The following is a 14624-nucleotide window of genomic DNA, read 5'->3' on the forward strand; positions in this document are numbered from 1 at the left end:
CTTTCCGACTCCTTCTCCTGATCACCTTCAAGACTCAACCTCTGACTCCCACTTCACATCATCACATCTCCAACTTCGCGACTCGACGATGAGGTCGCTTCTCTCTTCTCTTGTTGGTCGCTGTAGTTGGTGCAGTTACTCCTACTTCTACTTCTTCTACTACGTCTACTTCTACTCGTCTCAAGGTGCGTCTCTTCACCGTCTTTTGCGGCTCTCGTGCTCTCTCTGTCGTATTTCCCCTGCATCCCAGGCCTCTCTCTGGCCTCTCTCTGGCCTCTCGCTGGCCTCTCGCTGGCCTCTCCTGCTGCTGCAGATGGTGCAGACAGACAGGCCAGTGTCTGCTCTGCTCTGCCTGCTCTCGTTTTACTCTCTACGGCTGCAATGGTTGTAGTTTGTTGTCGTTGCTGTTGATGCTGTGGTAGAGACTCGGCTTCACCAGCATCACCAACATCACCACCAGCATCACTCTTCTCATTGAATTCACCCCGACTCTTCTTCTACTTCTACTCTTCTGCATCTGCTTCTTCTCTTATCTATTCACTGGCTAACATCTCCCAGCCTCTCGCCACTGTTCGGCTTCTTCCTCCCCACTAAACAAAAAATAAAAACCTTCCCCCTTTCCAACACGAAGACACGACCAAAAACGACCTCACGAAAATATCATTATATAGACTGGGGCCTCCATTGAACGACCCGACGACTGACGAGAATAGAGGTTAGACGGAGGGCTAAAAAAAGGAGCAAAAAGGGATCACTGTAATACGACATATCTACAGCAGCATCTACCACCCACTCACCCACCTTGAAATCTACCTGCAGCTATCCGCGGGTGGCCCTGGAACGGAATCTTGACGCAGCCAGCCGTCGCCCGCTGCTCGAACGGAAGAGTCACGGAAGGGAAAAAGAAGAAACGGAAGAAGCAAAAAGGGGGGACACTGCGTGACTCGTGCTCCTTGCATTGCACCGCATCCGCTCCCCGTCAGACAGACAAGAGTCCAGAGATCCGATCCGAGATCAGAGTCCAGCGACCAGAGACAGAAATAGCCCGAATAAGGCTCTGCATCTGGCCGGCATCCCGCACTCTTAATTTAAAACGAGACGAGACTGCAACAAGACAAGGCATTATTGGTCTACCTAAGGCCCGATTCCTTATATATTCAAGGTACGTCAGTCGCATTAAACGCTGTTGTTATCATTGTCATCGTCTAACGGTGGTGTAGTATATGATCCGGGATTTCACGCCTCTCGACAAACTTCTACCCCTGGGTAGCGGCCACATCATGGATATAACTACAATACTGAACAGAAAGGCCTCTGTCTCCGTCGTCGCAGCTGACGTCCACAGGCTCCAGCAGCACATCGTCCACGCCCAGGCCCAGACAGACGATGTCCTAAAGTCCAGGTCCCCCTCGGAGATGGGCTCAGAGCACCACCGATCCGCCTCCGCGCCCCCGAGCGAACATCACCACCACCACCATCACCACCAGCCGACCTCGAGTTTCCCTTCTTCAACCCAGTCGCTGCCTCAGATGGCTCACCTCGCCCAGTACCATGTTCAGGCCCAGGCGAACCACAGCAGCCCCAATCCTGGCTATGCTCACAGCGCGCACGGCTCAGACTACGGCAGGAGTAGCGGAGGCAACATGAGACCTACTGGTCTGCCGGCCTTGAAGACCTTCCACTGCCAGACCTGCAGCAAAGGGTTCGCCAGACGAAGCGACCTCGCCAGACACGGTAAGTCACTCTTTTTATACTTCTATTAGCTAAAAAAAAAAAGGGCGTGTTACTGACTGGAGTAGAGCGCATTCATAGTGGAATTCGACCGCATGCGTGCGACTGGCCCGGCTGCGGTAAACAGTTCATCCAGCGCTCTGCCCTGACCGTCCACACCCGCGTCCACACCGGCGAAAAGCCACACATGTGCGACCGCTGCGGCAAGCCCTTCAGCGACTCTAGCTCCCTCGCCAGACACCGCAGAATCCACTCCGGCAAGAGACCCTACAAGTGTCCCTACGCCAACTGCCAGAAGACCTTCACCCGCCGCACCACCCTCACCCGCCACCAGAACCACCACACCGGCACCATCGAAGAAGCCGCCGCAGAGACAGAAGCAAACCTCCGCCACAGCAAAGACCGCACCACCACCACCAGACCCTCGGACTACTCCGAGCCCGGCTCTGCTCACTCTACTCCTTCTCCGGCCCAGCGACCTTCTCTCTCGCCCGGCAACGAACTCCCGCCGCTCAACCTCTCCCGCCCGTCGGCCGGGCCTACTTCCTCAGGCGGAGCAGACTACTACACCTCCCTCCCGCCCCATCTCCGAACAGACTTTGCAAACTCCAGTCCTCGCGCCTCTCCCACCTCCCCTTCGCCAACTCTCACCAGCCTCTCCGGTCCCGCCTCGTTCCACCACCACAACCACAACAGGCCGTCCCTGACCTCCCACCCGTCAGGCTACGCTCCCCCTCAACCCCTCGAACCACCGGCAAACAGTGATCCTCGACCAAACAGCGTCGCGGGCAGTCCTCATCTGTCGTCTGTCGGCTGGGCATCCCCTACTCTGAGCAGCATGCCCTCTCCCAGCTCGGCCTCAGCACCGGAATACTCCTACCCGGAGCCCGCCAGCCATCAGTATCCCGGCGGTATAACGCCTCACATGTTCTTCCCGCGAAGACCTCAGTCGTCCGAGCCAGAGAATTACGAGATGAAACCTAAGCTTGAGCTCTAACACCAATCAACCCCAACATTTTCTCTATTTGTTGTCTAGGTTCGAGAGCAAAGCAAAGCAAGCGTCATTTCATCCGTGGTATTATTAGCAAATTTCTTTTTGTTATTTCCTATTTTCTCCATTTCCTATGTTGGCTCCCCCTATAGAGATACCCTCTGCTCTTCATTGAGTGCATCGCTCTCCCGCTCTCCCATCCATCCGCCTTCATAATAGCATCATCATCATCAATCTCCACATCATCATTTCAATATTTATCCAGCTAGTTATTTCCTATTTTCCTTTCTTTCCTATGTCTTATCTATGTTTTTCCTATTTATTTCCTTGATCATCTCTCCTATCTGTTTTTCTGTTTGTTGTTGATGTCTTTCCACGGCTCTATCTATACATCCCATCTACATCTACGAGTTATTCTTCCCACTGCTTTTCTCATCGGCATCATCTATCTATCCATCACATTACGTTAAGCAGGAACTGGAGCTGGAGCTGGAGCAGCGGCATCGTCGTTATTCTTACTGTTACTGTTAGTCGGCTGTCTGTTCTGTTTCTGCTCGTCTCTATCTAGTTATACATAGTTAATGAAGACCATCACCATATTACTCCATCTCTATAATACATCTACTATACACACACCCCAACAATATAATGCAACGCAACTTAACACGCCTTCCTAATACCCCAGAAATAATTCCCCCACGACTCCGTGCCAGGAACCATCTTCCACCCTATCCCAGGCGCATACATCGCCCCTACACACCTCCACTCCCCCCCAACCCCTTCACCCGCCCAAGCAGCTCCTCGGATACACAAAACTTGCTCCATTCATGGCGTTCCCTTCGGACAACCCCAATAGGCCACGGCGCTTCCGCAATCACCTGGTTAACCACGTACGCAGGCAAGGTGCGCGCAATAGTCGACCCAACAAGCCATCCGCCCGGAGCCACTAGATCAAGACACTTCTGCAGAAACGCCCTAGGCGACGACCGTTCCGGATCAACGTGTTCCAGCACCTCGAACAAGGTAACTACATCGAACCGTTCGTCTGCTTGCGTGGAACCTTCCAGCTCTTCCATCGAGGTGTTTCGGTACTCGAACCGGCCCGTTTGAAGGTGGTTGTGTAACGCTGGATCCTTACGGGCGTGGGAAAGCGCAATCTCAATCATCACAGGCGACGGATCGATAGCTAATAGAGACGTTGCGTTTGTTCCTGTCGAACTTGCACTGGAGCTGCTCGGTATCGTCCTTGCGAGTGATTCGGCAAATATCCCTCCTCCACATCCAATGTCTAGATACCGTAGGCCGGAACCACCTTCTTTCTGCTGTTGCTGGCCGAGACACGAAGCGATAAAGTCATGTCGGAGCGGGTTCATAAGATGTAATATGCGAGATGGACCAAGGGGATCCCACCAACTACTCGCCAAAGTTGCGAAATGGTTCATTTCCGCTGACGATACCGAGGAAGAAGAGGTAGAGGAGTGCGGTGGTGGTGGAGGAGGAGGAGGAGGTGTCGTTGAGTGGTTTCGTCGTGTGTGTGTGCGTGTGAGGCTTCGTGCGGCAAGGGACGAGCCATTGTGGATTGTTCGAGGCAGTAGGGCGTCAGGTACAGATATATACCGTCGCAAACAGCGCTGTGTTCGGCTTGCTTGAGCCATGGTAGTGTAGATGTAGTAGCTGGGATGTCGAAGGGAGGTTAGAACGGTGATATCTCGGACCAGAAGCAGGCAATTGGTACGACCCGAGTCAATTATGGCAGTGCCATGGAGCCAGCAGGGCAGTGGTATCAGGTATCAGGTCGGTAGAGCTCTTCAATCGCCGTCTGTACTCGTCTTTTACTGTTGTTTACTTGGATGTTTCTTCTTCGCTGCAACTTTCAATTAGGTTCTTTGCTAGTTAAATAAGGCTGCAAACAGTGCAAACAGGGACATCAACTTGATCAACCGCTTGACTCCGTCTATAACTAACGTCTCCAATTCTACCTCGCATGCAACACCAAGGAGAAATAACACAGTCTAAAAACAAAGGAAAATAGAAAAGAGAATGGGGAGAACGTGAAAGGATTAAAATGCAGAACTCGGTGCTGGCCTGTTTATACCTCTGACTCCCTCCACCAGTCCAAGTCTCGTTTTATTTTTTGTGAGCTTTCCGCGAGTGCAGCGTGCATTTGCGCTTCGCCAAGATCCGGTAACTAGTGGTAGTTACCAAGTCCAACTCATCAAGATCCATATCATTGACAGTCAGTAAATGATCCTGCTGTGGTGCTCCAGTACCACCAAGCATAGAACCCAACTGAGGTCGAGGATTGGCTATCAAATACACGTCAGCTTCGTTATACCCTTGGCCAGTTTAGTGCGCGCATCAAACCATATACTTACCAGGCGAGCTCCGAGTCGGAGTTTGTGCTCTTGGCGTCGTCACCATCTCTTCCTCTCTAGAATCGTTGGAGTTTGGTGGTGGTGGGCGATTCAAAAACCCCAACTCCATCTGCTCGCGAGCAAAGAGAAAACCTCGTCTTGGTTGACATCTTTGAAATCTTCTCAAGCTTCCCAGTACAGAATTCGGATCCGACGAGGGATTGGCTATCCAATACATGTCAGCCTCGTCATCCACATGGTTAATTTGTTCGGAGACGGATCAGGCGCCGCATACGACCCGTCAGAGGAGCCACACAGACAAGACGCTGGCTCCAACCATGACCAGAGTAGGAGTGTATGAACCAGGACCGGCGCGTTTAGCTACTTCGCTAATAAGCCCGAGAGACTGGACTGTCTTTCCCAGCCCACAATCGTCGTTGAGGATTCCGGATCTTAACTGGCTTTGCTCTTGCGTTAGCATCTGTGAGTGCCTCTAAACTTATATTCAGGCCGATCTACCAATCAATACCTGGCAGGGAAGGCCTGTTTGAATATAAAATGATTACGCAAAAATACCTGATGTATTCCCGTGGGTTTTACAGACAAGCCTTGCGGGTCGGCGGCCGCTACTCCGTCTGGTCGGTGGGTTTCGTGGACTTGTGGTCCAAATTCAGTCTCTCATTACTGGGACCGCTGGGCAGCTGGGTGGTTGGGACTCAAGATGATACCCCGTGAAGTCGAAGATTGCCATAGTGTTCCAGTCGAACACTGCCAGGTCGGGAACGCTGGACTATTTGAGGATTTGGCTCATTAGATGCACCGCGTTACCATGCATCTGCGTATGCGGTATACCCATTACTTCATTGCCTTCCGATGCTGGCGGCCAAAATTCCCTTTCGTGAATAATCCTGGTGTTTTTGATTTCCAGAATTGCGAAGACCTTCTGTTCGGTTTGGTCGTCTTTTTGGTACGTCCATCTTAAGTCGACACGGCAGTGCTGAGTTTTTCCGTTCGCCTCCACAATGTACCCTTTCACCCTCATCAAGGATTCCACATAGGGCTTTGTTCACGGGGTATAGCAGTTCTATAGAGCTTGCTCGGAGAACATCTGCCTCGGTTTGGAAAACGATGGTGCTGTCAACCGGAAGCGCTATCAATCACGGCTAGGCTTGTTCGCAAGGGTACGTGTGTACCACGTTGCGTATGTCGTCAGGAGCAGGGTTGATGCTGTGGCCCTCAACAATCTTGTCATGGGTTTTCTTGTATTCTGCTTTTCCCTGACCAATTGCAGTAACCTCGGTTGTCGCAATTTCATAGGCTGGTATACTCTTTCCAATGGGGTATACTTTCAGCTCACCATCTTCTATAAACACTGTCGGAGACATCATATTCCGGCTAATCCCGATCATTGACATTTCCTTAGACGGTCCAGGAGCGTGTCTATATTGTTGGTAACCATGGATTGTTTTGTAGGGTCTCTTGTAGTCTCCTTGGATGCGTGGAAGACGTAGACCCTAAGCATCGCAGATCTAGGCGAGTCTGCAATGCGTGAGAGGTATTCTCCTAACCTGGCTATGAGTGCATCAGGGACTTGTTTGATGCATTCGACTATTGGTTTGTCGGGCTTTGAGCGGGTTGAGCGATAGTTGTTCAAACGTAGGTATAAGGTATGTTATTCACTGATGTCTAAGCTATCCATATCGGCGCAGGGATATCTGAAGATTTGTCCTCATATTCAGCAGCTTTGAAATGGTGGCAGTCCCAAGCCGTCACCGCTTTGAAGTACGACAAGCTTTACAACCTCCCATTCCTCGTGGTCTCCTACCTGGACGGGTGGTGGCTCGAGGTCGTCGTCGGCTGGGAAGTCCTCTGCATCGGCGTTGCAGGGCTCTAAGTGAGCCACTGAGATAACCGGGTGTATCCTCCACGAGGCCGGTAACTCTAGGTGGTAAGCAAGGTCGGAGGCCTTCCGAAGGACGCGGAAAGGGCCACGCCTTATAACGGAGAGCTTGGAGGAGTTGGGAAGTATATATTCTTTCTTTGTTGGTGCATGAGGCGTAGTGCCTCTTCCACATTTCCGACCTACATAGGTCCAAACAGTTAAACCTATTATTGACCCGCATAACTAGCGGTTAGGGCCCATTCCTAGTCAAAGGAGTTCAAAATCAACTCCACAGGGTGCAACACCGTTGTACGGTAATTTAGTCGTCAGCATAGTTTATTAGCAGTACATGTGCCGAAGGTCGACAGATCACAGTCGGCGATGGAATAGATCTTATGCCTAGGTATAGTAGGGCTGGGTTGCTCAACCGCAGTCCGGGTACTTATGAGGAGGAGTACCAGACCGGCTGTCGCCTCCTAAGGGTCGGTGGTTGTATTGGCAGGGCATGGAATTTTAAAAGGCGACGTTCTGGATGAGCTGTCTATTTAACAAGAATCATAGTAGTGAATTACGTAGATGAATTTCATGTTTCAATGCCGTGTGAATGAGCGATGATGGTGAATAACTATAGGCGAGTATCTATAAACGGGTATCTAGCTAGGTAGGAGGTAGTTGCTGTCTACTTTGTTGAGTATCCGCGGCGATGTCTGACATCACTCATCTCGGCCAAGACTTCAAGTTGTAAGTCAATATTCGCTGCCATCTCCTCCAATATGCCTATGTATTAGGTTTGAAATGATCTGTCAAATATGTAACTTCAGCCTGCTTAGCACTAGTTGGTATTAAATAGTTCACTCATTTGGACAAGTCTCTTTGACATTAGTTAACGTAGTTAACTATCTTTTGACAGGGCCAGAAACAAAATGGACCCCAACGATGCAGCCGGGATGCACCTCCCAACGCTTTACAATGAACTAATGGAGAGCTATTGTACTCTAAATCGAGCCAGCAAGCCTCCATTGCCCTATTTTTCAGGGCAGGAGTTTACCGTCAGTTCTCATACTCCTCCACCTCCAATGGCTAGACCACCTTCGGGATTATTTACACTGGATATTAATGGACGCTTTGAGAGACAACTGAAACACCCTCTCGAACGCTGTCTGATACACCCTCCCTCCCCGGGCCACGCTGGGCACCAATTTGTCCGTTTTAAAATATCCAGGGAAATTCGATTTCGAGACAATCACAGCTCACAGGTAGGGCTTGTCGATATTTTGGATGTTCATCCTACCAAAGCCAAAGGGCCATGGAAAAATACAACTCTATTAGCCAAATTTTATGATCCTCTTTACAACGACCATGATTCAGAGTTAGACGACCCCTTTTATCTTCAAGATTACAACTATTCGCACGAAGTTGCGGCGTATTTAGCCTTGGAACCATTGCATGGAAAGTGTATACCTAAATTATACGGGTCGTTCACTCTGGAGTTACCTGCTCCGGGACAAAATACGAATCGTCTTGTCCGGTTGATTCTCTTGGAGTATATCCCTGGACGGTCAATGGCATCATTTAGGCCCGGAGACTTTTCCCAGCAAGAACGCCAGGGAATTTGGACCGCCTGATCAATGCTGAAATTGCAGTGTACAGCCATGGGTTTTGGCATGGTGAAATACTTCCGGAAGATATTATAGTCAACAATAAAACCAGGTGTACCTGGCGCACTCGACCGATTGTTTTAGTAGACTTTGCAACGTCTACTGTGGCACATCCTGACCCTAATATGGGTGCGGGACCTTCGCGTCGATATATGACAAAAGTGAATATCGCACTGTTATTCAATCATGGTTTGATTGGTACTGGGAAGTAACTGATAAGGGGCCTGAGAATAAAAACGAAGAGGCTAGTAGTCCTCGAACAGAGTCAACATGAACAAACAGCGAAGGAAACTATCAAGCTTCTGTTTATATATTTATATATATATTGTGAATTCCGACATATAACATTATTTATGGTGAACTTTCAGTGGATATCATGACATACAACTTTCCTAGAAACATAAACTCGAATAAAACAGTGTAAACTCAGGGATATATTAAGTCGTAACTATATGCTCGGGTGAAGCTCAACTCAGCCCTTTCTCCAACTTTGCTCATTAATCACATCTGTTATCTTCACAGATAGAGCCGCAAATCATATCTTCATAATATCTAGTTATAAAGCCCAATCTTTTCTCTTTCGGTAACCTGAAAGAACCACAACAAAATCAAACCGTTTCCTTCGCTCTCCCGCCGTCATCAAGACGACGAGGATTCTCTCTGCCCATAACACTCGACCTGCCGCTCTCTGGGCCCACGGGAATACTCCTTTCGCTGCCCTTGGTAAGAGATTTGGCAAAGGTGAAGAAGCCTTGGCGGAGACCAAGTTCGTGGCTTGGCCATCTTCGGCGGAAGCCAGTGGCAGCGACACCACCGTAATCTTCGCCCTCTGCGAACCAACCGGTGCGTCGCTTGACAAACTTCCAGGCCTCGATACCAAGAACAAATATTATGACTGATCCAAAGGCAAGGCCCCATTCCCAGGTGATACCCTGGTGCTTGAACACTTTCGTGTTCAGGCCGGGAATGTAGACGGCTGGGAAAACGGAGAGGGCTCCGATCACGACGGCCCAGAAGAGGAATTGGTTCTCCCAGATGTCGTGGAAGAAGGGGAAGAAAGGAACGGTATCGTCGCTGTGGTCACGGTATGGTTCAAGGTTGAACATGCTGTTACGAAGATGCTTGAATTCCCATGCTGAGATGAGGATGAGCCAGGTGAGCTCAGCGAAGACCACTGCTCTAGCACGGAAAACGACGTTGCAGCTATCGCTGGCGCGATGATTACAATCAATTCCTAGATCTTCCATGCCGTTTCCAACGCCGTAAACCACAATGACGAAGGTCAGCAATGTACAGGCTCCCATTATGACACCATAGACCATCATATCAACCACGATCTGCCAGGTGAAAACACCTTTCTTAGTATCATGTGGAGGACGATGCATCACTGCAGCGGAAACCTTTTCACGGCCTAGACCAAAGGCAGGGAACGAGGAGGTCAACATGTTGATCCATAGAATCTGCAGTGGTGAAAGGGGGAAGACAGAAAATCCGTTCCGATCTTTGAATCCAAGGCCCATAATGAGAAGGACAACCTCGCCAATGTTTGAGGTTAGAAGATGGAGGATGAACTTTTGGATGTTTTCAAACATTCTTCGTCCTTCCTCGATGGCATTGACAATACTGGCAAAGTTGTCATCCGTGAGCACGATGTCAGATGCTGATTTTGCAACATCTGAACCACCCATACCCATGGCAATTCCAACGTCAGCGGCCTGCAGCGAGGGTGCATCATTAACTCCATCTCCCGTCATGGCGCAATATCTGCCGCGGCGGTGAAGAGCAGCGATCATTCGAGTCTTTGTGTCAGGGGCACAGCGAGCAATCACAAGTGGTAGGGAGGGCAAAGCGTCAATCTCCTGGTCAGTCATTGCGTCGAACTCAGCGGCGGTTTTGACAAGAGATGCCGATTCTGCTACAGATAAGGTTCCGGTGTTGCGAGGAATGATTCCTACTTCCTTTGCTATGGCGGTTGCGGTGGAAGGGTGGTCACCAGTCAACATATGGACACGGATTCCAGCCATGGTACATTCTATATGTTCGATGGTGGTTAGCATTACGAAATGTGGTGTCAAAAGAATTAAGTCAGTTGGTACGTACCTTTTACTGCGTCCTTGGTTTCCAGTCTTGGAGGGTCGTATAAGCCAGCTAATCCCAACAATGTCAGGTCGGATTCAACTTGGTCTCTTGGTATTTCAGTGTTCTTGTAGAAATCGTCCGGGCCAGGCTTCTGAGCGATTGCTAGGACTCGGAGTCCCTGCTCAGCAAGGAATCCCATTTGATCGAGCACTTGTTCCTTTATTTCAGGGGTCATTGGCTCTCGCTTATCGCCAAATCCAACAGAGGTGCAGAGATCCAAGATCCTTTCGACTGCTCCCTTGGTGAAAATCACAGTTCCAGCCTCCTTGTCACGTCGGTAGATGACGGACATGCGTTTGACGGTGCTATCGAAGGGGTATTCAGCCAAAGGCTTCCACCCATTCTCGGCTTCGAGAGATTTCTTGCCAAATCCAAACCTGTGAGCAAACACTTGCAGAGCAACTTCAGTTGGGTCGCCCATTGTTTGCCAGGAGCCGGCAGTCTCATCATAACGGACAGTTGCCAGATTGCACAATGCGGCCGATTCAAGGAAAGCAGCCAGCTCGGGGACGACTTCCGGGAGACTTGCGCCTTCAGGTACTTCATCATCATCTTCATCTTCTTCTGCTTGCTTCTCATTGCGAATCTCCTCCTTTCGCCGTTGGTCTCGTTCTTCCTTTTCAGCGGGGACGTCAAATTTCAAGCCAGCGGCACTTCGAAGTGCATCTTGCTCTGCGCGTTTGCGTTCACGCTCCTGTTCCGCCTCCTGTCTGGTTGCTGGTGACTTTCCAAGAGAGATGACTCCGCGTGTTGGGTTCGTGGCATCGTTGGACTTGGTGAGAGAATAAATACCAACTCCAGGAAGCCATGCTTTACGTGTTACCATTTGCCCCTGAGTCAGGGTTCCTGTTTTATCCGAGCAAATATTGGTAACACCTCCCAGAGCCTCGAGGGCGCTAAGCTGCCGAACGACCACTCGTTGCTTTCGCATTTGGGTCATCCCAACCACCATTGTGATTGTGAGGCAGCAATTGGGGGTTCTGGGATGATAGCAATTCCTATTTTAATGGTTCACTGGAGGTTCCAAACATTTGTTGAATAACACACGGGTATTTGCTTACCAGTTGAAATTGCATAGATGGCGACTTCGTCCGTTACGTTAAACTTGTTGACACCGAAGACAATGATTGCAAGCAAGATAGCACATCCGAAGAGAGAATACGCAAGTTTACTCAATTTAATCTGCAGCGGAGTCCCCTCGGTGAGGCCGAGGAACTTTCCGATTGCATCCCAGATACGCAAGGCACCTCCCTTGACTGGTTGGAAGGTACCATGCTTAGAAGACATTGAGCGGCCGGCTTTCCTCTTCTTCCCTTGCATAGACTGTGCAATCTTACCAATCTCCGTGTACATTCCGGTGAAAACGATGATTCCACGGCCTCGGCCCTTGGTGACGGTGGAGGATGAGTAGGCCATGTTAAGGCGATCTCCAACACCTACGGTCACTTCGTCACCACTAGTTTCGAAGTCGGTATCTTTGGCAACAGGGGCAGCCTCTCCAGTCAAGATCTTTTCATCACACTCGAGGTTCATGGCTTCAAATAACCTCAGGTCGGCAGGAACAGTATCTCCAGTCTTGATCTGGACAATGTCTCCTGGAACAACTTCTCCTGATGGGACGGTGATGGAGTTGCCATTTCTAATGACGTTGGCAGAAGGGGAAGACAGAGATCGCAAGGAGTCCATTTTCTTCTCGGCTTTGAACTCCTGGTAGAATCCGATAAGGACGTTGATCACGATGACAGCAGTGATGACACCGCCTTCAATATAATCGGAGACACCGTATGAGAGGGCCATTGCTAGCACTAGGACCTAGGGAGAGAAACAGTGTTACTATTTGGTTGCCACCATGTACGCAAATTGAAAAGGGGATCCCATATCATATATCAACAAGAGTGCATCCGCTCCACCATTGCCTAAGAATGATTCTACCGTACATACATAGTGTATGCTTACAACACCAGGAAGAACTCTAGACTAGATGGGCGAAGTGAAGTGGGTGGGAAGAGATAAGGGGGAAGGTATAGACTTACTAGTATCATGGCATTTGATATCTGTTTTCCGAGGAGGGTGTACCACTTGACACCCCCCTCTCCAGACAGCCGATTGGGGCCATACTTCTCCTGAAGCTGGCTGACCTTTGCATCGTTCAGGCCGGTGTCGATGTTGGTATCGAGCTGCTGGGCGAGGCGGTCGACTGAGAGCAGGAATGGATGCTGCTCATACTCTTGATTTATGCCATCCTTCTTGGAAGGCATCACGAAGGTGCTCTTCGTGCTCTTCTCGTCCTTTTCTGTGATAGGTCGTCGTTGGAAGGGATACGTCTGCGAGGTAGTGCTTTGTTGTTATATAGAGTGGAAGCTTGAGGTTCAAAGATAGCTAACTACTACTTTGAATCAAGCAATGGCAGATGGATAAAACGATTGGATGTGCCTTGTAGGAAGTTGTTTGGTTGGTAGATATGTAAACAATCCTATCTGCTTCCCATGGGGCAGGAGAAGCTTGATGGGTGTGGGGGACAGGCCGCTCTTTATATATCCAAGCATCGCCCGCTCCCTCCTCGGAAACTGCGAAGGTGCCAAGACCCGCAGAGACACGGCGGGCCAAGTTCGGCTCGCGGTGACGTCAAGGAGTCCTGGCGTTGCTCTCGCGGCCACCGTCGACCATGGAACTGCGACCCAGGGTATGGTGGGTCAAGGGAGCAGCAGGATCCTATCAGGGCATCGCATCCGCCCGACTTACTTTCGGCTTTTGCTCATTTACTGTAATGGAGAGGCCGCTTGGCGATCAGGGATCTCGAGAACCATGACATATAGTTGTATACGGAGTATATATTATTGGGTTCCCTGTGATTTTGGAAACGGGAGAGAAGTATGTCGATATTTCCCTTCCAGGGCGTTGGATGAAGTTTCTAGGGCGAGCCAAAAATACAATTTGTGGTTTAGCTTTTTGCCTGTAAACCGGATGAGTTGCCTTATCACGTCTTTCTTTCCCCAAGACCCGAGAAAAGCGCGGGAAAAGCAAAGAACAACAACCAAGCGCAAGGATTAAAAATTAATACGAGTGGAAAGCCGCATAAAATTTTCTTAATGTATGTAGAATTTTCATAAGTAAATAAAGGATTATCCCCTTCCACCCCTGCACGCACTCGGAAAAGGCTTGGCCCGCCACTCCTCCGACCCCGCCATCTGCGCTCCTATTGGCTCAAAGATCAACCACGTGAGCGTCCGCCCAGCCGCCTCCCACCATCTGGTTGCTCTTGACCAATGGCATGCATGTGAGTGGGGCATTCCGTGCATGGCGCCAACCTTGGCGGAGCGCAGAGGCCCCTCTCTCACGTTTTAGCCAAGAATCTCCGACCGCTTGGCGCATTCTGAGGCTCGCTTGTTCCGCCGCAGCCAGTTGCGTTGCTGCTGCGGCCGTATCTCCTCGGTAGTCGGCACCCGGAGGGCTCCGGTCGGCCGGCGGAGGGCATGACGGAGTCAGACATGCTACGGCGGAACACAGTGCAAGGGACGAGGAAAGCTGAGGAGAGAGCAGGAGATGCATATTTGCAGACCATTCTGTACAGCAAACGCAGCATCCAGGCAGTTGGGAGCAAAGAAAAAGCAACTATATTGCGTTGCGGGTGTTCCTGCAACAGTAACCAATCAACCAATGCCATTGGGCTCGATGCGATATCTCACCATCAGGAAACCAACAAAGACGAGCATCTCACCCGCAGCGGAAAGCGGTGAAGGGAAAAAGCTCATACTTTCCCAGACACGGGAGCTAGATACGAAACAGCAACAAGCAAGGCGGAACAGGAGAATCAGCAGTGCAGTCTGCCCGTCCGGCCTTGTGTCCCCATGAACAAGCTTCCTAAGGTG

General features: G+C 50.2%; 8 protein-coding genes across 8 annotated transcripts; 4 read left to right on the forward strand and 4 right to left on the reverse strand.

Moving 5' to 3' along the window:
- Positions 1–1280: 1280 nt before the first annotated feature.
- On the forward strand, positions 1281–2728 carry MGYG_06906 (myoneurin; the record flags this gene model as incomplete). Its single annotated transcript, XM_003170867.1, has 2 exons — positions 1281–1734; positions 1800–2728. The coding sequence occupies 2 exons, from the start codon at positions 1281–1283 to the stop codon at positions 2726–2728; spliced, it is 1383 nt and encodes a 460-aa protein (XP_003170915.1).
- A 654-nt stretch (positions 2729–3382) lies between these two features.
- MGYG_06907 (hexaprenyldihydroxybenzoate methyltransferase) lies at positions 3383–4377 on the reverse strand (the record flags this gene model as incomplete). Its single annotated transcript, XM_003170868.1, has 2 exons — positions 3383–3450; positions 3483–4377. 2 exons carry the CDS (start codon positions 4375–4377, stop codon positions 3383–3385), a joined length of 963 nt encoding a protein of 320 aa, XP_003170916.1.
- A 434-nt stretch (positions 4378–4811) lies between these two features.
- On the reverse strand, positions 4812–5206 carry MGYG_06908 (hypothetical protein; the record flags this gene model as incomplete). Its single annotated transcript, XM_003170869.1, is given in 3 exon segments — positions 4812–4910; positions 4925–5058; positions 5098–5206. 3 exon segments carry the CDS (start codon positions 5204–5206, stop codon positions 4812–4814), a joined length of 342 nt encoding a protein of 113 aa, XP_003170917.1.
- A 660-nt stretch (positions 5207–5866) lies between these two features.
- MGYG_06909 (hypothetical protein) lies at positions 5867–6461 on the reverse strand (the record flags this gene model as incomplete). The annotated part of the gene is made up of 2 exons (XM_003170870.1): positions 5867–6136; positions 6270–6461. 2 exons carry the CDS (start codon positions 6459–6461, stop codon positions 5867–5869), a joined length of 462 nt encoding a protein of 153 aa, XP_003170918.1.
- Positions 6462–6620: 159 nt separating this feature from the next.
- On the forward strand, positions 6621–6970 carry MGYG_06910 (hypothetical protein; the record flags this gene model as incomplete). Its single annotated transcript, XM_003170871.1, has 2 exons — positions 6621–6690; positions 6768–6970. The coding sequence occupies 2 exons, from the start codon at positions 6621–6623 to the stop codon at positions 6968–6970; spliced, it is 273 nt and encodes a 90-aa protein (XP_003170919.1).
- A 911-nt stretch (positions 6971–7881) lies between these two features.
- On the forward strand, positions 7882–8583 carry MGYG_06911 (hypothetical protein; the record flags this gene model as incomplete). Its single annotated transcript, XM_003170872.1, has 1 exon — positions 7882–8583. The coding sequence occupies one exon, from the start codon at positions 7882–7884 to the stop codon at positions 8581–8583; it is 702 nt and encodes a 233-aa protein (XP_003170920.1).
- A 641-nt stretch (positions 8584–9224) lies between these two features.
- Positions 9225–13013, reverse strand: MGYG_06912 (potassium/sodium efflux P-type ATPase; the record flags this gene model as incomplete). Its single annotated transcript, XM_003170873.1, has 5 exons — positions 9225–10648; positions 10717–11601; positions 11817–12011; positions 12093–12567; positions 12789–13013. The coding sequence occupies 5 exons, from the start codon at positions 13011–13013 to the stop codon at positions 9225–9227; spliced, it is 3204 nt and encodes a 1067-aa protein (XP_003170921.1).
- A 247-nt stretch (positions 13014–13260) lies between these two features.
- Positions 13261–14132, forward strand: MGYG_06913 (hypothetical protein; the record flags this gene model as incomplete). Its single annotated transcript, XM_003170874.1, has 3 exons — positions 13261–13626; positions 13876–14032; positions 14101–14132. 3 exons carry the CDS (start codon positions 13261–13263, stop codon positions 14130–14132), a joined length of 555 nt encoding a protein of 184 aa, XP_003170922.1.
- Between the last annotated feature and the right edge of the window lie 492 nt (positions 14133–14624).

This window comes from Nannizzia gypsea, genomic scaffold (assembly GCF_000150975.2).
Source record: "Nannizzia gypsea CBS 118893 supercont1.6 genomic scaffold, whole genome shotgun sequence".
NCBI classification, from domain to species: Eukaryota; Fungi; Ascomycota; class Eurotiomycetes; order Onygenales; family Arthrodermataceae; genus Nannizzia; species Nannizzia gypsea.